We start from the raw sequence: 27,778 nt of genomic DNA, 5'->3' as shown, positions 1-27,778 counted from the left end.
GATCTACTCAAAATGCTATTCAGTTACAGTACAATAATTATTTATGTCATTTATTTCCCCATTTGCTGACCATTAAAACACATTGCTTTCCCACCATTGTAATGTGCAGCCATCACTCATGATGACCATGACAAAAAGCACAGTAAAACAAAAAATGTATTACAGTGACAGAATTTAAAGTGAGATTCATGGAAACAGAGTGTGTAGGGATATAATCTATGTACAGCCATTTGAGTTAAGTACAATACACATTATTGTACAGTGAATATTCCCCTGATATACCATTAAGACTCTGGGTTAGACTCAAAGTTACAGACAAGCTTAATAATGTAAGGTGAAAGCTAAGGTGAAATAAAGTAATCATTCCCAAACAACAAGAAACATCCATATGATTTGTTTTGACCTCTAAAGATTATTTGGTAAATGTGGATCAACATGTTATGACAGTATTCATTACAAATCTATTGACAAAGGGAATTTATTTACAAATCTGTGCTACGGCGATCCAAGCAGGTTACTAGAAAATTACAATGTTTAAATCAAGACATAAAAATCTAAAATAGCTACAGATGATTGTAGCATGATTCTTAAATTGTAGCTAAAACTGCATAAATCCTGGTGGAAATGATTCATATTAACATACAAACAGCATGGGTAATTCCCATCTCCACAGGAGTGCTGTTAAAATAATGTAAAGGGTAACTACAGTATGTCTGATAAAAGCAATAAAATAATATATTTGGATTTTATTTCAATGCAATATGGTGTCTCCAGATACTTTTTGCAGAATTCAGAGAGCACTGAGGTAAAAAAAAATTCAGGCAAGGGCAAAAAAGTATGTTGAACAGCTACACACTGTTAACCGATATTAAAGCACCGTGGCTTCTTTGAAAGATTCGATCCATCTGTAAAAAACAAAATAGATTATTATTAGTATAATTATTGCTGTCACGATATGGAAAAATAGTGGCACCCCTCTTTATACTGTACCTCTGTGCAGTTTGGACGTCATCAGCTTTAAAAATGTAGTAAAGCGTGTTTTTGTGGTAAAGCTTAAACTGTAACTTCTGTGATGAATCTGCTTTCAACATAAACCCCAACAGGGGCTGACTCTCTAAGGCTGCAACATCCTGCATGAAGACACAATATGATGTTAGATGCACATGAAATCTATTCCCTTTAGATCAATTATAACATGACACTGGGCCGTACCTGCCAACATTTAGATTTCAAAAGATGGGAGTTTCTTTTTTCTGGGGGCTATCCTCCCCTGACATTTTGACAACAGCTAACGTTAACTTATCTGGGCCGTCTGCCTGCGAGAGCAGAGAGCAGCTGCGCACACGCCCCTTGGATCGTGGTGTGGGTTGCCAGTTTGTGGTGACAGATGGGTTGAAATTGTATGTAGTGTGTGGATTGTGTGTGTAGATTGTGTTTCATAGATGATCTGGCAACTTGGGTGATGTCAGACAAACATCCAAAACTTGGATCCATGTATTCATAATAAAGTTTTATGGCCATGCAAATTAAACAAAAAATGGGAGGGCGCCAGGAGATGGCCTTAAAATACAGGAGAGACAGGAGTGTTGGCAGGTATGCACTTTCATTGATACAAGTAGGAGAGACCTTACCTCACTTGCAGCGTACGTGTACAGGACCTTGTCTTTGATGACGAACCACAGCCTCTTCCCCTGCTTCTTATTGACCTTTGACCTCTGCAGATACCCACTCATGGAGGAGTTGTCTGTGTTTGCTGACACCTGAAACAAGTAAAACCCATCTGATGAGATATCAGGTCATTATCACCAACAGTGCATCTTGATCAGGACAAAGCATTAGTCACCTCTTTGAGGGCCGCAGGTATCTTCTTATGCTTCCTGGAGAAAGCAAAGGTAGCTCTGTTTCCAGGGGATACAGCTGCTGATAGGGCTTGTTCACCTGAAGAACAGAAATGTGAAAGATGCAGTTGTTTATAAGGTGTGTCACAGTGTCTAATCTACACTGATGTTTCAGCCTTAGATAATATAAAAAAAAATATGAGGATGTGTTTGGATCAGATTGCAAACAATGTTGGAAGGAAGCCAGACTTACTTTTCTGCTGCTGAAGAAGAAGGAAACACTGGTCACACACTCGTGCTAACTGGTTCTTTAGGTATTCAAGACAGTGTTTGTTGGAGGAACAAGACTGGCACACCACCTGGTGGGATAATAAAGCATGAAATGTTATTTTTCTCCTTATTTTAGAACAGCATTTCTTTTCTATGTGCTCTAGTGTCCTATTTTTAAATCATGTAAAAGTTTTTTAATCAGCTGCTCAGTTTTCATGCACAGTTTAAATAAGCCACCTTTTTTGCAGCTCTCATTGTTTTGATGAAGAATATTTCAGAAACTACATTTGTTTTTGAAGGGAGAGACTTTTTATTCCAAATCTGACCACTTTTTTGTCACCTTACCTTTCCGCATGCACGACAGTGGTGTCGCCTCCATGTTAGGGTGAACTCACAGGTGCAGATCATACACATCGTGGTCCGTAGGTCAGGGATCCATATGGGGGCTTTGGATCCCAAAGGAGCACCAACACCACAATCACTCAGCTCTAACTGAACATATATATATAAAAACAGAGTTAACTCTCATTGCTCATACATACACTATAAAACAGACTTGTTTGTATCCATCACTATAACACAGGGTCATACACTGCAAACAGGAAATGTTATCTGACCTCTTCTAGGGGCTTGCCAGATATAAAACTGATTTTCTTCCTGGTGTAGTCACTGATCGCCATGGAAATGGCCTCAAGCCATTCATCTCGCTCTGTGGCCGAACTGCAGAGAGAAAACCAAGTGTGACTACACACCTGCACAGTATTCACAGACCTATGCACTACAAGGTAAAACACAGGGTGACTGACAGAAATGACTTATGAAACAACACATGTTCTTAAATTACAGAGAGATATCTTTTGTTTCTGATCATTACCTCGCCGAGAGAATGAAGGAGCGCTCTACACTCTCAATGTTCAGCTCATTCTGACTGGCCTCTTGGGTTGGTTTGCTAACCTGTAATTATTTTCATTGTGAGCAGTGATGGCAGCGTATAACATATCTTGTGAAAAGATGAAGAGTGCGAGGAAATAAGGAGAGACATTTCTCACCTTCATCCCAGCCAGAGACAACATGTTGTTGAACTTGTACTGGCCTGACTGAACAGGGGTGGTGTACAGCAATGTGTCATTAAACTAAAGGAGAAATGACAAAGATAAATAATTTCCTTTCTGTTATTTCTGTCCATCCTGTCTTTTCTAATACAATACAGAGGAGCTCAGAGTAAGATTAAGAAAAGATTTGTTAAAACAAATTGATTTCAAGATATTTTTCCGTTCCAATAGCCTCCAAAATGCTTCGATACAAGCTGTTAAAAAGTTTGAGGTTGTATCATCAAAGGGCCTTGATCTCAGGACAGTCTCTGATCTCTAACTTAAGGTTTAAGCTTTATTAAACATTTAAGCTTTATTAAACATTATACTATATTATCATTATACTTCCTTAGGATCTTTATGGCAGCATAAGAGGACAGCAGTTCTGTTAGATACAATAATGTATGGCTGTATAATGTCTTAGGGAAAAAAGCCTTAACGGAAAAAGGTATCTAACTTCACAGAACACATTTTGGACTAACTGAAGGTAGGAGAGTGTGCAGTAGATTTGGTTAGGAAGATTACACATTCAGTCATTGCAGTATTACCATGCTTATGTTATATGAGAATTAAATAAGAGAAGGAAGAGATAGGTGTTACTGTACCAGGAAGAACATTCTGGGTTGCATGACCTTCCTGGACAGCTTCTTCAGAATGCCCTCTTTCAGGAAGATCTGGAGCACAAAAAAGTCATCAGAACACATTAAGTCATGTTTTGTTCTTTTACTTGTTTAATTTAATGAGTATGATGGCCATTTTTTGACTCTTGAACTTAAAAATGTCTGTCTTAAAATGAAGCACTATATTACAAGTCCTAAGGTAAAGAAAACACAAAACACTTGCATGATAAAAATTTACAGCAAATAGTGCAGTAGTTCTGCCAATCGGCTTGCTACTCCCTCACTACGAGGGGGGCCCAGCTGCCGCTCAACAAAATCTTTGGGGTCCTGGCTCCACATTGGTGGAATGAGCTCCCCATCAGGACTTGAAGCAGTTCAGCATTTTGATGAAGTTGATGTACTTGCATGATTCTTGCAATTTTGGGGGTGTATCCACATGGCTAAATTCACTTATTGTAAGTCACTATGGATAAAAGTGTCAGCTAAATAAATGTAATGTGATGTGATTTCCTGTTCATTATAATAAGCATTACATTATTGAAGAAACTTTACATTTTATGGCTTAAAAAATATAATAACTGATAATGTAGTATAAGTCAACATTCAATACACAACTGTCATTAATTCATAAATTCATTTTATTAATTGGTTAAATAAGTTTGAGTTCATTCTGAACCTTGAAAACATGAGGTGAGATTGTTTTGTCAACTGCTACTTTTAAGCTCAAGCCTGAACTCTGAAATGTAACTTTTAAGCCAACATGGACTAGAAGTCCTTCAAGTAGAAGAAAAATGAAAATTTAAACATCTACTATTCCGTGACAACTGGGCAAACTCCATCTGCTGAGGAAGATTGTGTGATACAATTGAAAGCTCCAGAACAGCTACTAAATGGACCTTAAAGTGAGATTTTGTTTTAAACTTTATTATGTTGCTTCATCTGAAAAAAATCATTAATATTTATCTAATCTAATGTGGGTACATTACCAAAATGGTTTAAAATTAAAAGGGCAATGCACTCTAAAAAGATAAAAATAACACTAAGCAAATTCTTTACGGCCTTACCCGCCCAGGTTGGACTATCTCATGGTGGCCGTTCAGACTGCACTGCACCTGGATCAGCTTCTGGAAGTTATCCTGAGAGGAAAAACAAAGTGTACATCAGCAACCTTTATGGAGCATTTAACATGTTAATAGAAAATGCCTGATTTCTTGTTGCTCTCACCCCTTGTTTCATGATGTCGTTGGCATGATTGGCCACCTCTTTAACAATTGCAAGGGCAGCTGTGTGGATAAAAATGTAAATCACATACATGACAGAGAATGTTTCCATTCATTTGACACCATCAGGTGAGTTTACAGTATACAGATGTAAAAGGCTGTTGGTTTACCTTGTGTGTCCTTGTAATCGCCTGAGTCTTCAGCCAGGTTTTTTAGATAGTCTGAAACGCAGTTACAGACATTTAAGAGTCTACATTTTAAGTGTCTACTACTTTGTATACTGAGTTACAAATGCTAAATTGTGTGCAGTAAATTCCTGGAACGTAATCTGAAATTAAAATCCTGGATAAAACAGTCTGCAGGTGCTTACATAATACAATTACACAAGAGTGACGCGAGGAACATTCTTCACATTTTCGTACTAAAGGATCGACCCTGATCCATCAGACTCATAAAAACACTAAGTTCAGTCATGTTAAAGCTTGTGTTATGTCACCAAATCTGATTTGGACTGCAATTCAAAAATCTTATTATATGAGGATTGAAGAGGCAAGACAGAAATTCCAAACTATTTTAGTTTTTCTGATCACCAGAGGGCAGCATGATGCCTATAATAAGTCACCTCTCAGCTTGGTCAAACATGCAAGGGTTAGGAGCCCATATCTACAATGATGAAGTGATTTTGGAATGAAATAAAGCTCGACTTTGACTTACAGATAATGTGTCAAGAAATGAAACTGAATATGAACGCTGTGAAAATGATTCTTATGCAGATGTACCTGTGAGCAACAGCTGATACTGTGGAATCCTCTGAACAGGCTTCAGGAGGTAATGCTTCAGAGCCAAGTTGGCACAGCGTGGACTGGCCTTGGGACAAAAAAAATGACACATATTACAAATGACACAATTTTCGGGAACAAACTCACAAACACATCCTCTTCACATGCATAAACAATGAAACCTGATAGACCCAAAAGACACACCCCCTCAGAGAGAGAAAACAGGTCAAGCAAGTTACCTCAAATTCCCGTACCACTGCGCTGAATGCTGGATTCTTCTTACTCTGCTCTTCCAGTAGAGTCACATTCTTGTCAAACTCGCGGATGTATGTGGAGTACATCTTCAGATAGGGCCCTTTCTTCAGGAAAATGTCTGCTAGCTGAGCGTTCTCATCCCTGTACACAGAATAAAGTAGAATGAGATAAACTAGACATTGTGACACCTCACTGAGAATGTATGTGTACCTAAGCGGTACAATAATGCTAAATTGTATATTTCAGTAGGAATAATTCTACATTATTATTTTGGACTGTTTCATAATTAAGGTTTTTTATTATTACTACTCCAATAGTTATTTCATTTACAGCGTTTAACTAATATTATTTATGTGTAACATTTAAGCTGCTTATTCATGTTCCCTTGCCTTAGAGTTCCTATCTGCCTATTGTTTTACAGTAGCGAGTCTAACAGTAACGGGTGTAACAAGTGCAACAAAGTAGTCAGGAGAACGCATCCCATCAAGAAAATAGGGTTACGGGCTGGTGGCAGTGGTGAGATTTAGTAGCTTTTCCAGTGACTCTGGGCTGTGGGCAATAAGCAGGCCACCGGTTCTCTTATAAAAAGGAATAAGTTGAAGTTGGCCACTAATGCTGAGCGATAAGGCCTGGCTCACAGCTTTTGGTCCAGTTCATCCTAAAAGTGTTGGATGGGGTTGAGGTCAGGGTTCCATGCAGTCATGTTCTTCCACTCCAAACTCGAAAAACCATTTCTTTTAATGGATCTCGACTTGTCATGGTGGAGCAGGAAAGCGCCTTACGGTTGCCACAGGGTTGGAAGCACTCTGTTGTCTGAAATATCTATATATGTATGCTGTGACATTAAGATTTCTCTTTCATGCAACTAAGGCATCTAGCCAATCCATTGAAAGCAGCCCCAGACCAAAAGTAAGCATAAATATTGTTCCTACATACATTTGGCCATATAGTAAAGGTGTATAATTGCTCTTTGAGTCAGTAACAGTGATCACACACACAAATTTAAACTTGTAAATGTAACTTTTTTATGATTTTGTACCATTTGGCCACTCTCTGCTTCAGCTCTCTGAGCAGGTCTTGGTTGAGTTCGTAGAGCTGTGGAAGGTAGTACAGGATCTGGTTGAGAAGCCGCTCCTCAATCACAGGTTTCCCACTCTGACGAGACACTTTGGACACCGCATCACGGAAGTCCTGTAGGTCAGATAGTAAGGCAGATAAAGAGTCAGAAAGAGGAACTCGGGCACACAAGGAAAACCCAGTGTTTCAAATACATATATGCTAAACAGCTTTTTGTTGAACTGGTTCTAAAGAAAGAGAAATACTGCTGATGCATAAACTTAAATTCCCAGGATACAGTTAATCAGGACCACAAAAGCAGAGCAGAGAGCCTGAGGGTGCTGCTTCTGCTACTCTTTCTGATGATGTGGAGTTTTGTCTGTGGTTGGACACATGGCAAATAAAACTTACAGACAACCAGTAAAGAGCTCCTGTGGTTAACATGTGTAACCTCTTCCTACTAACAGCTGGCAGTTAAAGAGGAGTGTCATATGGAAGAGAATTTGGTAGGGAATTAAAAAAAATATGGATGTTTCATGAGATAAGAAAAGATAACACTGAAGGCATAACTGAATCAGGAGTAAGTAGATATTTGTTAGTAATGCCATTTTACCACCCAGAGTGAAGAGGGCACAATTAGCAACAGGGCTCACAAGAAGCTGTAGACTTCAGTTTGGTTGATTTTCATGTGTTCATGTCTTAAAGATAACATACTATTGTATGGGTTGAGAATATTATTTTAACTCTACGGTTTATGAAGCCCTTTGAAAGCTGATCAGATAGACAAAACAACTCATTTTCATCGAGCTAAAACTGATGTTTTATTTCTCTGTTGCTGGGAAGTTGACATTTAGGAGACAATAGGTTTTCACCTGACAGAAAAAGTACACAGAGCATAACACAAGCATTGCTAGAAATATGGCTGAACTGGTAACTCAGATAAAAACACACAACTGGCATGTTATGTTATCATCCATCATTTGGTAAAATAGTTAGCCGAGTGCCTGGTTGAGATGGAGAAAAAACAAATACTAAGTCACCTCAACATTCTTTTGAACTTGGTATGACTGTTCCTCATTAATGGACTCCATTCCTCTACAGTCTACAGAGACCCAGGCACTTCCTGTCTCTGCTCTACAATGAGGAGTCATTGTTTATGACTCAGTCCTACTATAATCTTGTTTCATGACCTTTGTCTCTTCAAACATCTGCTCATATGACCATACTCATCTTTTTTGGTGAAAATAAAAAAGCAGAAAAATAACAGTTTATGAAAAAAAGAATTAACTTTCAAGTAAAGGATTTGAGCTTCAATCAGCACTGCAAACACAGGTTCACATAGGACTCCATGACAGTTAAGGTGTCAGTATGCTCCAACCAAAGAGCTCGTTGGATGATCGAATGACATCCCCCCAGACATTTCTGACACCAAAATTGTCTGTAAAGGTGAGGGTACGCTTGAAAAGAACTAGTTTATACGACTATGTCTGATAGTTGTTCCTAACGGTCACGCTTGAAGGTGGAGTGAAAAGCCTGCTCTCATAGAGAGGGGGGAGACACGATATCATTTAAATATGGGGTTAATGGCAAACACTAGGGCAATCTTACCTGGCATTTATAGTGTTGTACACACAAAAAGTACCAGAAAGAACCTATGAACATTGCACACCTGGCTAATCGCTGCGTGATGTGGGCGTGAATGTCGGATTGTTGGTTTCGGAAAGTTACAGAAATTGTCGGATGCAGCCCCCCCAATTCCAACATTGGAGAGGTGTGGGGGGAGGGGGTTTCAGACATTGTTCAACCATCTGACAAGCACTCCGGCTGGAGCATACCAACTCTTACTTAAAGGTAGCCTGTGACGTTTTTGACTTCTAGTAGCACTATGGAGCAGTTTTTTTACGAGTGGGTCCCCGTTGTGTTCATCTTGTGCACCAGGATGCACACGGGTGATGCGATACACATTCGTGCCAATGGCTATGTAATTGTTTTATGAGGAACATGTTTGTTAGACCGCAATGATACACACAGTGAGTTTTGGTGAGTAACAATTAATGTAAGCATAACTATTGCTGTTTACAAGAGAACTCCACGGGGCACCTTTAAGTTTCCAAAGCCGGAAATCTGACAAGCACGCCCACTTCACGCAGTGATTAGCCAGGTGTGAGGAGGTGAGAAAGCAGAGTTCTTCTTCTCAAGCTCGCTATTTCTATTTCTGGCAGTTTTCGTGTGTACCGAGTGCAACAATATGAACGCCTTCCAGAAAAGAAAAGTGTTTGCTGTTATCTCCGTATTTAAGCAATTATTGCGTCTCTGCCCTCTCTATGACGGACATCTTTGTCCTGCCTTCAAGTTTGGCCGTTTCGGAACAATTATAAACACTTGTCTTCATAGGTGGTCAGACAACACATCATATGAACTAGTTCTTTTTGAGCATACCCTCACCTTCAACAGTAATCTTTATCTATTTCCTATGTATTATATATGTCCAATTATATCCCTGTTGGTTACTTTCAACGTGTGACCCCTGTTCCGATTGAAGCTTTCCTGTGTTTGATATTCAGTATATTGTCATTAGTCCCATTTTTTAAACTCTTCTTCAAACCAACATGACCCACCATTGAGGCTTGTAGTTGTGATCAAAATAATAGTAGTTCTTTCGTGACCTGTCTTTGCTTTTTTGTCGGAGACAGCCAAGATGTTCATAACTTTTACATGGGATTGTGCTCCTTCATATATTAATTTGCTGTACATTTCATATCAAATACAGTGAAACCAAAGTAGATAGTTTTAAGATTATAATATGACGATTAAAAGTCGGTTAGAGTTACACCGGACTGATAATACATAAAAACACTTCTGTTATGCTAAGGTGTGTTTTCTGACGTTGTTTCTCAAACATACTTTGAGGGAATTACAGCAAAGAAACCACATCATCATATCATTTTGGTGGCTTCAATCTGTTATAGATTGAATTTCTCAAAACACCACGAGGAGACAACAGGACTCCATTTAAGTCCATACACGTGTAGCGTTACAGTCAGATCACACTACTAATGAAAGGAATGAGGAAAACCGTGAGGAATGTGAGTCGTGCAGGCGAGACTGGGGGGAGATGGGTCGCCACACAGTCTTGTCCTGCACATGGTGTGCCCCAGTGGCTAGCATAATCAAATACATATGGAGAATGTGGGCTCAGACAGTAAACTAGCACTAGATAAAACATACACAGAATAACACCAACTTCTGCTCTTATCACAGTAAACATGGAGCTTGTTTTTGTGTGAAGCAAAGGGTGACATGAGGGGGTACTTACAACATGAAGCAACTTCAGGACATCAACAAACCTAGGAAAACAAAGCATTAGAAAAGTTAAAGAGGTTAGTATAGTTAGAGTAAGTAAAGAACCACTTCACCCCAGGTGCCAAAAAACAATTGTAGCCATGCTGATAATTTTGGTTTTATTTGTTTTAGATCTGTCTTCAGCTAATACAATGAGGTTGAATGGAATTGTTTACATAATCCACATCCAGAGTAATGGGAACACCGTTTCTAGAATGAGATGCTGCTGTTGAATTTTTAAATGTTACTTTTCAATGTTGTGAGCACCACAAATGACATTCCTTTCACCTCAAATGTAAATGGACTGTATTTGTATAGCGTCTTCTGACCACTCAAAGCGCTTCACACTGCGTATCACGTTTACCCCATTCACACACATTCATACACTGATGGCAGGTGCCAACTGTCAGTCCAAAGAAACTAATCATTCACACACACACACACACACACACACACACAAACATTCACACACCAAAGGTTCAGTATCTTGCCCGAGGACACTTCAACATGTGGGCTGGGGGAAGCCGGGATCGAACCGCTGACCTTCTGATTAATGGACGACCCACTGGGGTGGAGGCAGAAATCTGAGAGACAGATCTCTCAAAACATGAGTAAATAAAACCAAAACTATGTCCATGGCTGAACACCCCTGGAAGTAAGTGATAAAATATGCTTTTTTTCATAATTTGAAGAAGAAAAACAACTTAAGACTCTTACACACTCTCAGAGCTCATAATTTCTGTGGCGATGTGGTGAATCTTACTCTTCTTCTGTCCACTCTGTGTCTAACAAAGGTGTAAAAACACAGACTTAGAATAACAATGCGCTATAATAAATCATTGTGTAGGTCATGTTTGCTCAAACAAGGTTCACAACAAAACTACTCATAGCAGATACATGCTGTGCATCATAATATAATCAGGTAGAAAAAAGGAAGAAAAGTTCTTCCCCATATGACCCAAAACAAAACGTTATCTCTGAAACCTTGCAAAGAACAAACCCTGTAAGATGATTCCAGGACCTATTTCTGAGCACTTCCAAGGACTAAAGTCTAACAGTGTCTGCTTCTCACCATATTCTCCTCTGGCTGCTCAGGGTCTCCTCTACTTGAGATGGAGCTGTTATCGTCCTCCTCCTCCTCATCTGAGGTGTTGGCCAAGATGTCTTCATCCGAGGGGCCATCATCCAGGGGTGCCACCTCCTCATCAACAGAGCTTCTGTCAAAAGGGCAGGATGTTAGGGTCAGAGGACAATAGAGGCAGATGCCAGAGCTTGAACACACTGTACAGGTGTTTTGGACACACAAAAGCAGCTGTAGGCATTTTTTATTTTTTTTAAAAACACTGTGAATGCAACACTCGATGACACACCTTTAGTCATCCACATGCCACATGATTACTATAAAAAGTACAAAAAAGTGATTATGTTATTTATAGAAGAGGGGAAAGAGATGAGGTTTGAAATAAAACACGTGTGTTAGCACATAATCTGAAAGAGAGTGTCTTTTTGAAAGAAAAACTGTCCAGCAGTATTCGAACATTTCCTGCTCTGATCAAGTGGGAGTCATAAAAAAAGAACACACAGGAAAGAGCACTTGAAACAACCGGAAAGAAATATTTAATGATAATCATCAACACTGTCCCCACACTAGCCTTGGGTCCAGTTGACTGCCTCAGGTCACAGAGCAGTAGTTTAGCTAAATGCTGCCATGTCCAACAGAAACAGAAGAACGACCAAACCAGACACAAACCACTAATCATCACACACTAATCTCACCATGCAGCTCTACACTGACTGCATGTAAACAGCCAAAAGGGAACTGCAACAAAGACAAACTACATATCTAAAATGCCATAATTCCCTGAGGGAGAACTACATGTGAAACAACGGCACCTCCCTGAACAAAACCACAGAAAAAGAATTAGGCCAAGGCAAGCGGCAAACCCAAAAAGCCAGAGTCTGTGTGTCTTACACACTGTGGCATGTTTACAATAGCTGCTGCATTTAACTGTGACTGGTCTCCGTTTGGGAGCTGCTCAACATGCTTTTAACATGTGATTGTTGCATAGTTTGATCTAAAGAGGGCTGACACACTAAGCTGTGCGAGGCCGTGTGTACAGTTACACAAACTGTAATCTTATTTTTCCAACTGACTGCTTACTGGTCATTCATAACACAACATATGAGTTCTTTGCATAAAAGGATAGTTCCAAACATTACAACCAAGAATATAAACATACTAAAAGTTAAATTGAACTAATTAAGCACCAAGCTGGCTGTTCTAGCCAAACCTTGGGGGTTGGTTCCCCCAAAAACATATTTTCTCACTTTCCTGAGTTTTTTTTTTATCCCAGATTTTGAGTATTTAAAAATGTAAATAAGAAAGGAACAGTAGTGTCCAGAACCAATGTCTCTGTCTGTTATTGTCTGACTTGACTGTTATTCTGCTTTATTCACAAACCTCACTGTTTTATAAAAACTGTTTCTTTGACTTTCAATTAAAACTGTTAGCGGGTTCTGTGGATTATTCAGAGTACCAAAAACATGGTGTCTGGAAAGACACACTGTTTTCTAAGAATACTTTTTCAAGGCTTTGAGCAGCACAAATGGAATTCTATCACCTCCACTGTGTTTGAGTGTAGGCACAAAGCTCAGCAACAGACATCTCAAAACCTGAGCATATAAAACAGCGTGGCTAGATTTTGGATGACACTTTAAGAATTGAAACACTTGACGTTTAAGTGCCCTCTTAGCCTCAAATTAAAAAAAAACTGCTAAGCTGCAATGCACTGGTGGCAAACACCATGACACACAGAAGGCCTTTTGAACTAAATGCACACACACTTGACTTCTAGGCCAAAGGTTGTCTAGTGTTAGTGTTTCCTCTGATAATAACTTATGGTATGAAGTATATACTTAACATATTTTATGTGCAATCTTAATTATGATGTCAACCTACAATCCATCAACTGTGCAAGCACGCCTGCCACACTTGTCAAACTCCCCCGACAGGAATCTGCAACAAAAGACACGGTGTGACGTGCTTCTTCTCTGTGATCTCCCCTTTTTACAAATGATACAGTCGCTCTGTGTAATTAACTAGATATTTTACAGATGAATGGTTTTAAGAAAACTGAGGTGTTTTCCTGCCCTCCTTTCAGAAAACAAGGGCAATCACCTAATGTACAATACATTCATAGGTAAGATCAGGATGTGAGGTATTGAGAGAAACAAGACACAGAGACAGAAATGAAAGCCATCATAATCTACCTCTTATCTTCTGTTGGTGTCTGACATTTTTGGTGTCCAGTGTTACTCTCATAGGACATATATGGCTCCTGCTCCTCATAAATATCCTCATCATTATACATTGAGCTCTGCCAGGCTGTAGGCTGCGGGAAGGAGGCCTGAGGTACTGAAGTCACTGACCTTCCAACATGGACATTCATGTAGTCTGGTATCTCCTCATAGTGAGGTATGTTTTCATAGTAAAAAGATTGTTCTGTTCCAGCAGAAAACTCATCTCCGTCCACACTTTGCTCTACTCCAATCAGCGGGCAGGAGAATTTACGTTCAGCCTTGAGATACTCGTGGAGGTTCTGACATCCGTCTTGTTCCCTGTCCACACTTTGTTCATTATTATTCGCAGCGCAGTCTGGGCTCTGGTCTCCTTTTACTATCAGCTTGGGAAGCATCTTCACTGAGAGCTTCAGGTCCAGCAGTTTCCGGAAAGAGTTCCTCTTCTGTCCCTCAGAGCGAATTAGGTCAGCACCAGAGAACGACTTGGCTTTCTGTTTACTCCGGCTGGACCGAGAATGCTTGAGGGTTCCAGCTGTTAAGAGGTTTCTGCTTGTTTTATTGTCTGGAGGCAAAGGCAGCTCCCTCTTTACTCTCTCCTTCAAAACACAATCTTGTTTAGGAAGGGTCTTTCTTTGCTCATTATCTCCCAATTTCCTCTCTTCTTTCTCTTCAGAGAATTCCTTCTTCTGCATCCATGCCATCGGGCTGCTGTGTCTCTGGGGCTTCTTCGGAGCTACCTTGACCACCCCATCCTCTGCTGCCACAGTGATGGCAGGAGGCTGGCTGAGCTCCGGCTGATTGAGCGAACTGCTAGAAGTGTAGACTGCTTCCTGATCATGCGTTCCTTCCTTCTCCTTCTCCACCTCTCCATCCTCCTTGTCAACCGACACCTCCATCTCATGGCTGCTGCTGTCCCAACCCAGGTCTTCCTCCTCCACATCCTTTGGGAGTGTCCGAGGAGCAGAGGTTGGTGCTTTGTCAGGTGCAGACAGGAAAGGCTTTTTCCTGGGCGGAGGGGCTGGCCCAGTGCAGGCTTTTCTCGCAGACAGACAAATTGGAACAGGTATACTGACAGGCGGCGATGAACTTCCCTTCCCCTCTGATGACACCTTCACCTCTTTGACGTTCATTTCCCTCCCTTCCGGGCTTATAATCTCTTCCCTCTCCTCCTCCACCTTTTCCTGACGGTCCAGCACAGCCATCCTGGGTTTCCGTGGTACAGGGACAGGGACAGGGATGGGTTTCCTAGGGGCTGCTGAGACTGGTTTGGGTTGGGGCGCACAAGATATTTGCTCTGAGCCAAGAGCATCTTCCTCTGGTCCTCGCCCAGGTGCACTCTGAAGTATTACGTTACCATTTGCCTCATCACTCCATGTTCTGTGAGGAAGGGATGGCCTAACAGTCCCAGTACCGATGTCTGTGTTGAGGTTTTTGTCTAAAGTAAATGTCTCTTGAAGAGGTTTATTGTCTTTTTTCTCTCCGCTGTTATCCACAGTACCTCGAGATGTAGGGAGAAACTTTCTGTTTTCTTCAGTTTTACCCTTATGCAATGTTTTCAAGTATTTCTCCATTTTCTCTTTGTTTGCTGATGTGTTCCTGATGCACATGCAGTTTTCATGGCTACACAGACAAATAGGAATAATATAATCCCAGTCTGGCTTTTTGTTCTCTTGCTGTATTCCATTTTGGGAGTTAAGAAGGCCTTCGGTCCGTGGGGATTCTGTTACAGATGTTTGGTGCAGGCTCTTTGAAGCGAGTGGTTTGGATTCCACCGCAGTGGTGACTTTGGAGAGGCAGGGTTTGGGGGCCAGTACTGGTTTAAGCCTCCTCGGTGTGCCAGGAGACGAGAGCGAGAGGCCGTCTCTTCTGGGGGTTGAGGGAGACAGCCCTGGCCTCTGGGGCTGGGCCAGCTTTGGCTTTGGGGCCACAGGTGGCTTGTGCATGCCTGAGGAGAGAAAAACAAAAGATGTGCAGATTTTGTGTAAAGTTATCTCATCTGAATCAGAGACTCTTATACAGGCTAGAAATCTAAACCACAGCAAAAAGATTATGGATCTAATCTGACGCAATGAAAAAAGCATACTCTGAATATCTAGATGGTATTTTGGTGCATTTTCAGTAGTCTGACAGATGTTGAGAGTTCACTCTTTAACTCTGTAGCACTGATCCTAACCTAGTGACAGCTTAGTGCTGCAAAGTGCTAACCCCCCTCTCTGGTGGGTTCAAATATCACATGGTGTTTATTTGCCACTCCACACAACAGCACAGTAATCCAGCTAATGGCCCATGTCAACAGGCAGAGGAGGAGGAGCAGATGGGAGAGAAATGGAGGAGGGGGGCGCAAAGACTGGAAAAAGAGTCACATAAACTGGTACATCTGGCTTAACTAAAGTCATATGGTGGACTTGGTGGTCAAAACAGTAACATTCTGCTGACATCCTTACAGGAAGGGATGTTGTTTTCAGCAAGTCACACATTTCCTTATTCAGCAAGCCACAGTTTGACACTTAACAACTCTACAAGTCTACAAAACCAATCTAATAAATTTTCATTTGGAGATTCTGGGCACAATCAACCACTGACTGACAGACAGGGAAATGGGGGCGATATGCTGTATATAACACACAAGTTAAATGACCCAAATACTATAATACATGTCACTTACAATGCATACACACACGTATATAAAACCTGCACACAGTCTGATTTATCTTTTCTGTTGTTTTTATCTTGAATCTGTTAATTTGCTAATAAATTTAATTTATTTGTTTAGCTGTTTTAGCCTATACATTTAAAAGCATAACCAGAGACTGGGAGCTGCAAAATAGCTTCAGCTAGACGTTCTACAGTATATACACTACATCTGTTGCATTGCTTCTCCCTGTGTAACAATGCTTATTTGTCCCTAAGAAATAAATAAATACATCGTTCTATCGTAATTAAATAACCTGATTTGTAATTTGTTTGGTCAGCCGCTAACAAATCTTTGACCAGAAAAAAAATCAACAAGTAACGCGTTTCCAGTCACTTACCTGAGTTCATCATCGCTTCACTCACTTCGCTTCTGTTTTGTCAACGTTTATAAATTAGTGCAGTGGAAACAGACCATCTCGTGTCTGGATGAGGTCGATTCAATAGAAGTTATCTGTCAATGATCAAATATCGACATTTCCTCCGCTTTTGTCCGAGCAACACATGTGATCCTGCGGTGCACAGATCATCTCACTGAAGCCGCAGTGAGCTTCCTTTTTGTTTCCATAACCAATCCACTAGGGGTCCTCAGGAGCCACAAGCTGCCACAGTCCTTCAAAACAAAAGGTTGGTAACAGTGAAGTATAATTCAGTGTAACATTAACTGAGTCTCAAGTGTTTAAGTGAAAATCCTGAACACTTTGATGGCAGATGATTGTTGTGTAAACTACAATCTACTCCCCATCAGATCAACATTCCTACCTAACTGCATTAAGACTTTATGATTGCTCAACATTACACAGGAATTTTCCAGTGCCACACACACATATCTTTCCACAAACATCATCATTCCTAATATTAACACCACTGGTATGACTAAGAAACTAGAAATATCAGAGGGAGCCAGCTGATACTTTGTCAGCTATATCTGATATATAGTTGAGGAAGTAAAACTCAAAAAACACAATTTACTGGTGGTGCTGTAATCATGCTGTTACTTTGTCACCAGGGTGATCAATCAGTCATTCTTACAGGAAACAGGCCTGGCTAACAAGAAGGAAGGGAGATAAAAAGAAAACACAATACTGGATAGTTTGGTGTTTTTATTAAATCTGCTCATACTTGCTGAAGAAAATATTACAGTTAATACAGATATTTCCCATGGATGTTTATATAAAGCCCATTATTCAGAGAGAATTGAAACATCAGCAGTCACTGATTATGTTTGATGATTGATCTGTAGCCCTGATGCCTCTAGGAGTTTCCAATGTACTCCTTACTGCCGAAAGTTGAAAGACATTTTGCATTTCAGTTACAGATTAGACTGATCAGTGGTGCAACTTGCATAGTAAGCAAATGAGGCATTTGCAATTTGATTGCACATTAGCGTGAAGTATTAACCCACAGTTGATGCAGTTTGGAGACTTTGGTTTTTTTTTAATGACTACAAGTGGACCAATACAGATATAATCCTGTCACTGGTCCAGTCTATTTTGGTTTGATACAAGACTCTCTCTGCCGTTGGTGTGATACCTCAGGAACTTGATTGTTTTGTCTGTTCAGGAAGAAGACATTAGACAGGTAATAAAGTCAGATATCTTTAACATTGTGTTAATTAACAGGCAGAGTGAAAATGGTGGTAAAGATTTATACATCAAGTTACATTTCAGGAATTTGCAGGAATCTATATAAAATATTAAGTCAGTAACGTACCTCTCATTGGCCTTTTCCTTTTCCACTGAAGCAGTCAGTGTTATGTCATCTCCTCCTTTTAGTGTTGCATCTTGTAAGTTGTGTGCAGCTGCAGGGGTATTCACTGTATCACTGTAAGGGTGGGACAGAAAAATATGATCAGAATCAAAATAGTAAACTTAATTAAATCAAATTCTTTATGTCCAAAATGTATTTTAGTAAAACAATTAACCGGTGCTTTGAAAAAAGTATTTTATTTAGTTTATTTGTTGTTACAAATGTCCATCACTGACAATTGTTTTAAGATGATTTCCTTTACATTCACACTATTTCACTGGTTAGTAATGAGAGTGAATTACAGTGATGAATACAGAGTTTCTACCAGTAAATCAGATTCACACTGGGTATGGTGCAGTAGTACCTGAACATGTAGTCTGAAGGGAGGCTCAGACCTAATCTGTAGTCTCCCCTGGTTCTGGAGATTTGCTTTTGAAGGTCCCTGACTGAGCGGCTGTGACCACTGAATACGTAGCCCACAAACAGCAGCTGCCCTCTGATGTACATCTATCACATTAACAAGGAGAATTTACATCATATGTGCGAACATGGGAAGAAAATCCCAGAGTCAGAGTCACACACTGCGGTTTTCATTGTTATATTTAAAAAGCATCAGTCCATGTATTTTTATATATTTTTACAGAGAAGTGGTTTGTACCATATCGCTGATTCTATCTTTTCACAACATGAGTCATATCAGTCATGTTGTCATTTCTAAATAATGTGTGAAAGTACGGTGTGAGGTAATATGCAGTATCCTGTCAATCATAACAGCTGCTCATTCTGAGTTTCTGAGTAAGACTTCTAAAGTCTAAGGTTTTTAAGTGCAAACACTGTTTCATGTCACTATGATTCTGGTCATTTCTGTTTGATTTATGGACTGAAGGAGGGATTTTCATCTTACAGCAAAAATCTGTGACTTTGGGCTAAAACTTAGAGTTCCCTTTTCATAATTAAGAAGCATCATCCATCACTGATTGTCAGCCTATAGTACCTTTACAATAAATGTATGGGTTTCTTTGAAAGTCATCCCATGCTGTGGTCTCTTTTACTTCAGTCAAGCACTGCTGCTGCCACCCAGTGGGAGCCATGAAAACATGCTCTGAGCAGAACCTGCAGCCTTTGGGCAGACCTGCAGTGGGTTTACTGACCAGGACCATCCCAGGAGCAGCGTTGTGTCTCTGCTGCAGCAGGATGTTCTCCACACCACAGCTGGACTTTCCTGTTGACACCTCATACCTCACAAGGCGAAATGAATCCATCTGGCACTAGATAAAAAAAAAAACCTGTTGCTGAGTTTCCAGAAATATGTACTGTACAACATCCTGCTGACTGTAATATGTCTTTCACTGTAACTTTGTTTTGTAGCCTATGCAAAGCTGTGTTGTCCTTGTACAATGTGAATTAGTATTACAAAGAATTTCTGCACATTTAGTGTATTTGCTGATTATGTAAACTGGATGTTATTTTAACTACAGTGACACAACAAACAGGTGATGCACACACTGCTTGGCTGGGTATACATACAGTATATCACAGGTGACCCAAATAATAGAAAATGTCATTCTTTTTTCTAGTTTTTGCTATTTTGTCTGTTTGTAAGACAGCATTCACACCTGAGTACACGGCATGGTTCTATGTTTGTTCCTCCTCCTGTAAAGCTGCTCCAGCACATCCTGTTCAGGCCCTGCCTGTGTGTGGACGGGTTGGCGAGGCAGAGTCACACACACCACCAGGATCTGTTGACTGTGTGGAGGCTGGCCCATTACAAAGGCATCAAACTCCAGGTCCATCACCACTGGCATCAGTGTAGCACTGCAGCAGCACCGCCTGTGTCCCCCCTCCCCCAGCAGGGCAGCTCTCAGCAGGGCAGGGCACACTGTGAGGGGGGTGGATGGAGTGAACGACGGCGAGGCTGGACAGCGGGTGACAGCAGAGGGCTGCAAATCTGGACTGTTTGGAAAAATCACTGACCTGGCAGGGTGGGGGTGATAGTGAAGCTGTCATTGTAAATATACTCTTGCTCTTATAAAACTGCAGTAAATGTCATTTTCTACACAATACCATTTGAATGAGTTTCTAATGGTAATGCCTGTCAGTAATACAAGTGGGTCTTACTCAAGTTTGATGTTGCCGTGAATTTGAAGGGGTCCTATCTGTGTGACACGGGGCTCCTCCTTTGTTCGCTTTTTTGGTGTCCTGGCAACATGGACGGGTCAAAACAGTTGCTTACATAATGCAGCATACATCTGTGATAGTCTGGCAGAGCTCAAGCACTTGAAACTGATCAATAAACAGTGTGTTTCTATGAATGTAAGTCTCGTTTAGCTCTGCTTTTGATCTCCACCAACTCCTGAGGGAAATATCTGTCTCTTCAGCTGCTAAATGCTCCACTGTGTTCACCAGCTGGTCGCTAACTGTGTCTGTCTGCCGCTTGTTGCTGAGCAGGTAGTGTACAGTGGGTTGTTAGAGCTTTGTCTGTGAAAACAGCTGCCTGCTGCGACTGAAAAAGACTCTATGAAAGCAGTGAGACTGAACCAAAACAGTAAAATTGCGGGCCAGACAGCTAAACAATGAGCTGAAACTCGCAATAGAGCTCCGTAAAGCTGAGGGGAGCTGCAGATTCAGGTAATAATTCTCTGTAGGTTCATCACTACAAGTGACCCCTTTAACATTGGTTCAATGATTTCATATTGTCATTTCATGAATTTTGATTATAGCCGTTTTAAACTCCAGGCTTTTATTTCCATCCATCCATCCATCCATTTTCTTATTTGTCGCGGGTGACTGGAGTCTATCCCATGATGCCTTACCCTGGACAGTGGCCAACTGTCGCAGAGGCTTTTATTTGTGGTCTACATATTGTTAAACAAGATGTGCTTGTACCAAACATCATCACAAATGAGATAACCCTGATGACCTCACATGGGTAATTTTCTCAAAGCTCCTCCAGAGCCACAGAAGACATTATACAACTGTTTTCACAGGCTGTGTAGTACTTCTCATGATTAGTAAATTTACTTGGACATGTAACATTGTTGGCCCACTAAGCTTTGGTCAAATATTCTGGTGTGCACCTTGGCAGCTTGACGTAGGAGTCCAGAGATCTTTCTGCTGGTGTTGACAGATGTCTGTGCAGTAACTCATTCCTGCCTTCCTCGGGCTGGACTGGTTTAGCATCTGCCCGCTCAGGTGGGTTCAGAGAGGGCAGAGCAGCTGACTGTACCTCTCTCCTCAGCCTGGTCCTCAGTGGGGCATCTGGCATCCGCTGCATGTCAGGACACTTGATCCCTGAAGGAGAGGAAGAGGTCGTTCAGAAATGCACACAGACACCAAGTGACACGAGTGACCGTGAACAAGATCCTGATGGAACTGTTCAATAATGTTGAGTTTGCAAGATGAGGTTATACTGTAACTTTTTGCATCATTGAACCACTCTAAACAACCTTACCAGGTCCGACTGGCACAGGCTCAAGTTTGAGCACACTTTACACATTTCAGAAAAGCTAGGGCTGCATTCACTGGTAGGTACCAATGGCCACACGATAATAATCCAACCAGTCATCCAGGGTGTTTTGTACTCTCTGCTGAAGCCTCTTCAACTCCCTGCCAACATGCCCTCCTCTTCTCCACTGTGCTGATGGCTCCTCCAGCCCCTCCACCTCTCCGACCATCTGGAGGACCTCTCGGGAGCACACAGACACCTGCCATACATCATTACTCATAAGGCACTTAGCAAGCTGTTTTATTCAAAGTGACTCAGTGAAGGCATCTTCCGAACGCAAAGGTATTGTTGTAACATAGAATTGTTATTTAGTGTACAAACAAATTGATGACTAACATGAGCCTGGGCTGTTCTTTGGATATTCAGGTGTTTTGAATCCATCAATTTATGTCATGCCTTCACTGAGGCATTGTCACATGGTGATAAAAAGTCTCCTACAGGTGTTTGCGTCAGGTTCCTCTTGCTCTCTAGGACCACAGAAGGGGATTTTGTCTTCTTCGCCAGCAGGAGGTCTTGAGCAGCATCAGAGGCAAACTTTCCTTCAGTCAGCAAACAAGGCTGTCAATGTAGAGTAGACATTATAGATTAGAATTGTTTATCATAAATATAATGTTTTATCTGTCATCTACTTGTTAATCTTAATCTCACCATTTCCTTTGATTGGTTAATGTTAGACAGGGCAGAAAGAGGAAGTTGAACACTTTCGTTGTTACACCTGAAGCTGAGCATGGCAGAAGTACCACTGAGCAGCCTCACACAGATTAGATCTGACAACTGGAGGAGACAAAAAAAAACACATTTACAGGTCTCTTTAAAATGGAAACAATCTTTTTTTAAAAATAGCTATCAGTATCGTGAGCACTAAATTGTAGTGAATTCATCCATGGCCATCTATTCTGCACGCTATATAGACCTGTTATAAAACTTCTCCTGGTCCTGTCAGAGACGGTTAGTGTTCGTTCATCAGTAGGTCATGCGTCATACCTCACATGCCCTGCTTTGTTTCCCCTAAATGTGACATTTCCCATATGCACATCTCACAATTATCTCACATGACAGGCTCACTCCAGATGCTTAGTCCCTCTGACTAGCCTTGTCACTGAATATCTTTCTTGTCTGGAGATGACCTCTGGCCTGTTCTCTATGCAACATGTTGCTGAGCTGATGCATAGTAGTTTAGACACTGCCACACTGTCAGTGAGTGAAAAGAAGTGACAAGTTTTGACTACACAGAGAGAAACTTCTTTCATAATAAAACTGTTGTCGGGTGACTCTGTTTGTTTATTGCTCAAAGAAAGTGGATTTAAGACAGTAACAGTAAATATGTCATAGGTAGAAAAAGTTGTAGTAGTCTCAAAAGACACTATTCTAGCACTGTGGCTGTACCTGTATAATAATATTCTCCCTCAGTGTGCAGTCTGTCTGCCATCTCCACTCCTTAGTTATGTTCCCACGATGGTCACATATGTATCCACCATCCTGGTTCCACACTGCTGTAATGGCAGAGCTGCAGGAACAGATGAGGAAGAATTACATTTTACATATCATTAAAGCTGTCACACATACAGGATTATAGACAGACCGTTTAAAGCCACTCAGCATTTTGGAGAAAACTTTTTTTGCTTTCTTTGAGGGAGTGAGATGAGAACATCGACATAAATGTCACGTCTGTGTGTTAAAGAGGTACTCCAGTTATTTGGTACTGCACTTCCATCAAGTCGGGAGGACTCACAAGAGACAGATTTTTTTGTTTAAATTGTCAAAATCAAAGCAGCGGAGGCAGAGATATCATGACTATGTGTCCCTAATATGAGTCAGGCTCCAAAAAACACATTTCCCATGTTCATCGGATTATCAGGGGTTATTTTTTCAAAAGTTGGAAAGAGCCACCGAAGACATTATACACCAGTTCAGTTCTCCTCATGATGAGTAAACATCATGTGTACAATCAGTGGAGCACCTCTTTCATTCATTCAGACATTTTCACCTATCAGCACTGAACTCACCTAAGAGGGTGTGTAACAGCCCCGTGCCCAAACGCTGTGATAGTCAGCAGAATAACGGGACACTCGCTATCACTGAACACGGTGGTGTAGAAGCCTCCACAGGGCAGACCTGAGTGGCTCTGGCATACTGCCATACAACCAGACGGGTAGCTGAGAGGGCAGGGTCAAAGGTCAAAAGGTCAGCTGCAGTGACACATTTCCCATATGCTTTACACTGCATTTGCTTCTTGGACAACCACTAGAATTAAAACAGTTATGAATAAACATGATGAGAGAAGGATACTATATGAACGAGGAGCCGTCGTTGATCCTATAGTGTAATTTCTGCCATGCTGGATCCTGCTGCTTCACTTCTGGTATCCGGGGCATCCCGTTGACTAGAGTGGCAGGTTGGACCTTTCTCCTCGCTCCCCTGTCCTTCAGTTTTGCCTTTGCATCACCATAGTGACGGAGAATGAGGGTCTTGTTCAGGTCCTGTTCAGTTGTTAGCAGTTTTCTATGTGAAAATGAAATATTTTTTTATGCTTAAATCTCAAGCTATCAAACTAGAGTTAGCATTTTTGAGGTGTTACATTGCAAAATGAAACATATAATATTTTCAATTCCTGATGACCAACTGTAAAATTCAGTAAGGTTACTTCTCATGTACACTAAAAACTATCATTCCCCAAATGATGTATAGCTGGTATCACCACCATCTTAGTTTAGCGTGTTAGCATTAGCACTCAACGCAAAGTATAGCTGTGGCGGAGGGGAATGCCTTGCAGGTATTTGGTCAGAAAGTGTTGAAATAAGTACAATTTTAACGTGATGAGGGCGCTACATAAAATGTCAGGGAATCACCAAAGTTATTACAATTCATCCTGAGTGGGGATATGAATGAGTGTGCCAAATTTCATAATGCATCCAATAGTTGTCAAGAAATGATGTCAATACATCTAGAAAATGTAGAGATATGTCACTGGATTAGTGAAAAATTTGACCAGCTGGTGGCACTAGATGAAAAGTCAGTGGATCATCAAAGTCATTGGGATTCATCCTCTGTGCACCCTGGATATCTGTATGAAATTCCATGTCAATCCATCCAGTAGTTATTGAGATATTTCAGTCTGGACCAAAGTGCTGTCCAACATTGCCATCCCTAGAAAAATCTAACTATCAGAAATTTTGGAGTGTAACCCATCATTAGATACACATTTGCCACAGGCTAAAGGTAAAAAAAGGTAACAACACACTCAGGATTTCTTGTCGCCTGGAGTCGCTCCAACACCCACTGACACAAACTGATCCGCTGAGGCTCATCACAGGAGGGCTGCTTTGGCTGGGTGATCCAACCTGGACACAAATCACATCCAGCTGAGGCGGCAGGGCCACAGCAGTGACACAGGGGCCATCATGAACACAGTGCTTCAGCTCCATGTCTTACCTGGATCTTCACAGCCGTTGGATGAGATGGAGAAACTGGCGGTTGTGGAGCTGTGAGCTGTTGGGGAGTGAGAATATCAGTCAATGTATCACCTGAGGTCTTATTCACCCTTTTTTTAAATCTGTACTGACAATACTGGCCATATATAAGTCACTACCAGTGACAACAAGGAACTTAATAATGTAACTCAATAGCTCTGTAACTGATTAACAGACAGCAGTACATCTGTGCACAGCTACTAGCTACCTTGTCCTATCTGGTAAACCAATCCTCTCACTTCCACAAGCGTGCAACCAAAGCTGTCTCAAGTTCAGTCCTAAAAGGTCATGAGAAATTACTTAATGGGTTTTCACTCTCATCACTCTGGAATGTGAAACTGACTGTGCTGTTCATCCTGCCTTATTCTCAGTTTTACATATTTGTATCCAGACAACACTTGCATTTTCATATAATGCATATTTTAAAAAGGGTTTGTGCTGTAACTAATGGCTTAATTAATGGTTAAGAAATCATTTATTAATACTTTATAAGCCATTTGTAAAACCTACTTTTGGGTTGCCAGGTTGTAAAAAAAGCCCTTTGGCTGATGTATATCCTCTTGCAGCGCAACTTGCTTTGTCTTTGTATTTAGCAAACAATTTCTTAACATTTACAACTTGATGGATTATTGTAGTAATTGTAGCATTATTAATAACCTACTAATATTTGTACCTGCAGACCTGATGACTTCTAAAGTGAGAGACACATGACCTTTATTAATGACTTGCTCACTTTCTAATAAGCCAATTAAACAATCATAATCCATCAAGTCTTTAGTTGTTAATAAATAAATATATTGATCTACTCTGCAGCCCCTTTTCAGAAAGGTAAGTGCTCAAACCTACTGAAGGGTATTCCCAATGAGTTAAAGGTGAGCTAAAAAGACAAAGCAAGTTTATGTATGAGGAGGTTAAACCTGAACCAAGTGGATTTTTCACAACCTGGCAAAAGTTGTCCTTATCAGCAGCTTATTATTCATCTTGAAGACTTTAATAAATGATTGATTAACCACTAATAACCATTAGTTACAACTTATATACCCTATGAGATCTGCCACGTAGTTTGTCATGATAAAAATAGAACTCAGGATAAGTCAAAGTTATGAGGCAGCCTACTAAGTCACATTTATTGATTTAGTAACACAAAATTAGACAGTAATTTAATAGGTTAGTAGTAGCCTATAGTCTCACAATTTTGACTTAGTAAATCATACTTTTGACATACCGTGAGTATTTTAGGTAGCCTATTTTAACTTTTCATAGTTATTTTCCTTTGGAAATGAACATCCATAGAAGTGTGACCCGAGGATTCATTTACCTCTGCTGGGTTTTTGATTGCGCTTTTTCATGCGTGGATTCGAGCTAACTTGTGGTTTTCTCACAGAGGGACCAACATTTTCCACATCCCACGAGTTTCTCTCTCCTGCCTCCCTCTTGTCATTGGCGGACACCTGACGGGATCGAGCTTGATCCAACTTCAGGGACCCTTTGGACTTTCCCCGTTTAGCCTGTTCCGGACTTTTCATGTGCGCCGCCCCTGCAGTCAGATCCTGCCAGGAGTCATTCAGAATATTTACAATCCCGTGAGGAATACACCCCTCCGCGCTCCACTTATGTTGTGAAAGTAGGCGAGCCAATTCGTTTAATAACAGAGGGGCAGCTCGCTTGTACGCATCCATCGGATCCTGGCCCTTTATGCTCCGTGCAGCCCCGACAGCAGATGAGGTATCAGGTTCACCATCCCCAAGTGTTTCACCTGACGGCCTCTGAGTGGGCTCATCGCTTTTACCTTCTTTGTTGTCATTCTCTCGACAACTATGAGAAAAATGAGAGAATTTATTAGACACATAAGAAACAAAAATGTAAAAGAATTTGTAGCAATACGGACATTTAATTACCTTTTTATTGAATCTTCTAACTGCGCTAAATACAAAATGTTCCTTCGTGCTCCTTTAATTCGTTTTGTTGGCTGCAGGGAGATCAATCACATGGTTAATGTCTTGCTGTTTCTTTTAAACTACACTCGGGAAAATGAATCATTAGCCCACCTGGTCAAAGAAATACAAAGGGCCAGTTCTGAATTCTGTCAGCGCACCAGAAGAAGTCATTATTTCCTAAAAGCTAATCCACTTGAATTTCCTCGAACGATTCGCCACACGCAGATGAAACGCAGTATTCGTCCTTGCAACAAAATATCAACAAAACCAAACTGTAGCGTTTTAAAAATCCACCTTTCGCTTCTGTAAATGTCCACTCGGTGTGCTGGGCTCGTTGCTTGGATACACAGTTCTATACGGCAAATACTCGCGTTATGCACCGTTAATGATCGACTCCGGACACCAAATCGAAAGGATTTCTGTGACAATACAAACAACAAAAGCTTACTTACAATAACAGATAAGGTGTCGAGCGTTTGGCAACGTGGCCACACACACACGGGAGAAGTGAGGAGCTGCAGTCACAGGTGCGCGCACAGACAGGTAACCTGAAACTCAGCGACTGGAAGTTCAGAGAAAGTGATGATTCCAGCAGTGCAGCTTTTACTGGCCATTCATTAGATACTGGGACACTGGGGTTGTGTTGCTGTCCTAT

At 40.9% G+C, this 27,778-nt stretch overlaps 2 protein-coding genes across 6 annotated transcripts; both read right to left on the bottom strand.

Moving 5' to 3' along the window:
• Nucleotides 1-23: 23 nt before the first annotated feature.
• LOC122874932 (FYVE, RhoGEF and PH domain-containing protein 6-like) lies at nucleotides 24-16,943 on the bottom strand. The gene is made up of 21 exons (XM_044193489.1): nucleotides 16,804-16,943; nucleotides 13,742-15,716; nucleotides 11,544-11,688; nucleotides 11,189-11,256; nucleotides 10,446-10,476; nucleotides 7,113-7,264; nucleotides 6,058-6,214; nucleotides 5,819-5,906; nucleotides 5,210-5,260; nucleotides 5,044-5,102; nucleotides 4,884-4,955; nucleotides 3,805-3,873; nucleotides 3,158-3,241; nucleotides 2,983-3,062; nucleotides 2,726-2,828; nucleotides 2,454-2,600; nucleotides 2,092-2,197; nucleotides 1,844-1,938; nucleotides 1,632-1,760; nucleotides 991-1,130; nucleotides 24-905 (listed from the first exon to the last, which is right to left on the bottom strand). Exons 1-21 carry the CDS (start codon nucleotides 16,814-16,816, stop codon nucleotides 869-871), a joined length of 3,801 nt encoding a protein of 1,266 aa, XP_044049424.1. The 5' UTR covers nucleotides 16,817-16,943; the 3' UTR covers nucleotides 24-868.
• On the bottom strand, nucleotides 16,943-27,711 carry LOC122874933 (uncharacterized protein C3orf20-like). 5 transcript variants are annotated; one of them, XM_044193492.1, is made up of 18 exons: nucleotides 27,235-27,375; nucleotides 27,085-27,155; nucleotides 26,505-27,001; nucleotides 25,149-25,205; nucleotides 24,958-25,057; nucleotides 24,006-24,218; nucleotides 23,723-23,872; nucleotides 23,103-23,223; nucleotides 22,365-22,490; nucleotides 22,155-22,274; nucleotides 21,744-21,915; nucleotides 21,289-21,502; nucleotides 20,330-20,410; nucleotides 19,828-20,185; nucleotides 19,363-19,479; nucleotides 18,576-18,718; nucleotides 18,176-18,286; nucleotides 16,943-17,075 (listed from the first exon to the last, which is right to left on the bottom strand). In XM_044193492.1, the coding sequence occupies exons 1-18, from the start codon at nucleotides 27,292-27,294 to the stop codon at nucleotides 17,051-17,053; spliced, it is 2,736 nt and encodes a 911-aa protein (XP_044049427.1). In that variant the 5' UTR covers nucleotides 27,295-27,375; the 3' UTR covers nucleotides 16,943-17,050. The 5 variants fall into 5 exon arrangements, with proteins under 5 accessions (XP_044049427.1, XP_044049428.1, XP_044049425.1 ...); XM_044193493.1 differs by lacking the exons at nucleotides 16,943-17,075; nucleotides 27,235-27,375 and adding exons at nucleotides 17,549-18,017; nucleotides 27,576-27,711; XM_044193490.1 differs by lacking the exon at nucleotides 16,943-17,075 and adding an exon at nucleotides 17,549-18,017.
• Nucleotides 27,712-27,778: the final 67 nt, after the last annotated feature.

The sequence above is a fragment of the Siniperca chuatsi genome, linkage group LG4 (genome assembly GCF_020085105.1).
Source record: "Siniperca chuatsi isolate FFG_IHB_CAS linkage group LG4, ASM2008510v1, whole genome shotgun sequence".
Taxonomy (NCBI): Eukaryota; Metazoa; Chordata; class Actinopteri; order Centrarchiformes; family Sinipercidae; genus Siniperca; species Siniperca chuatsi.
This window is presented reverse-complemented; position numbering and strand designations above follow the sequence as displayed.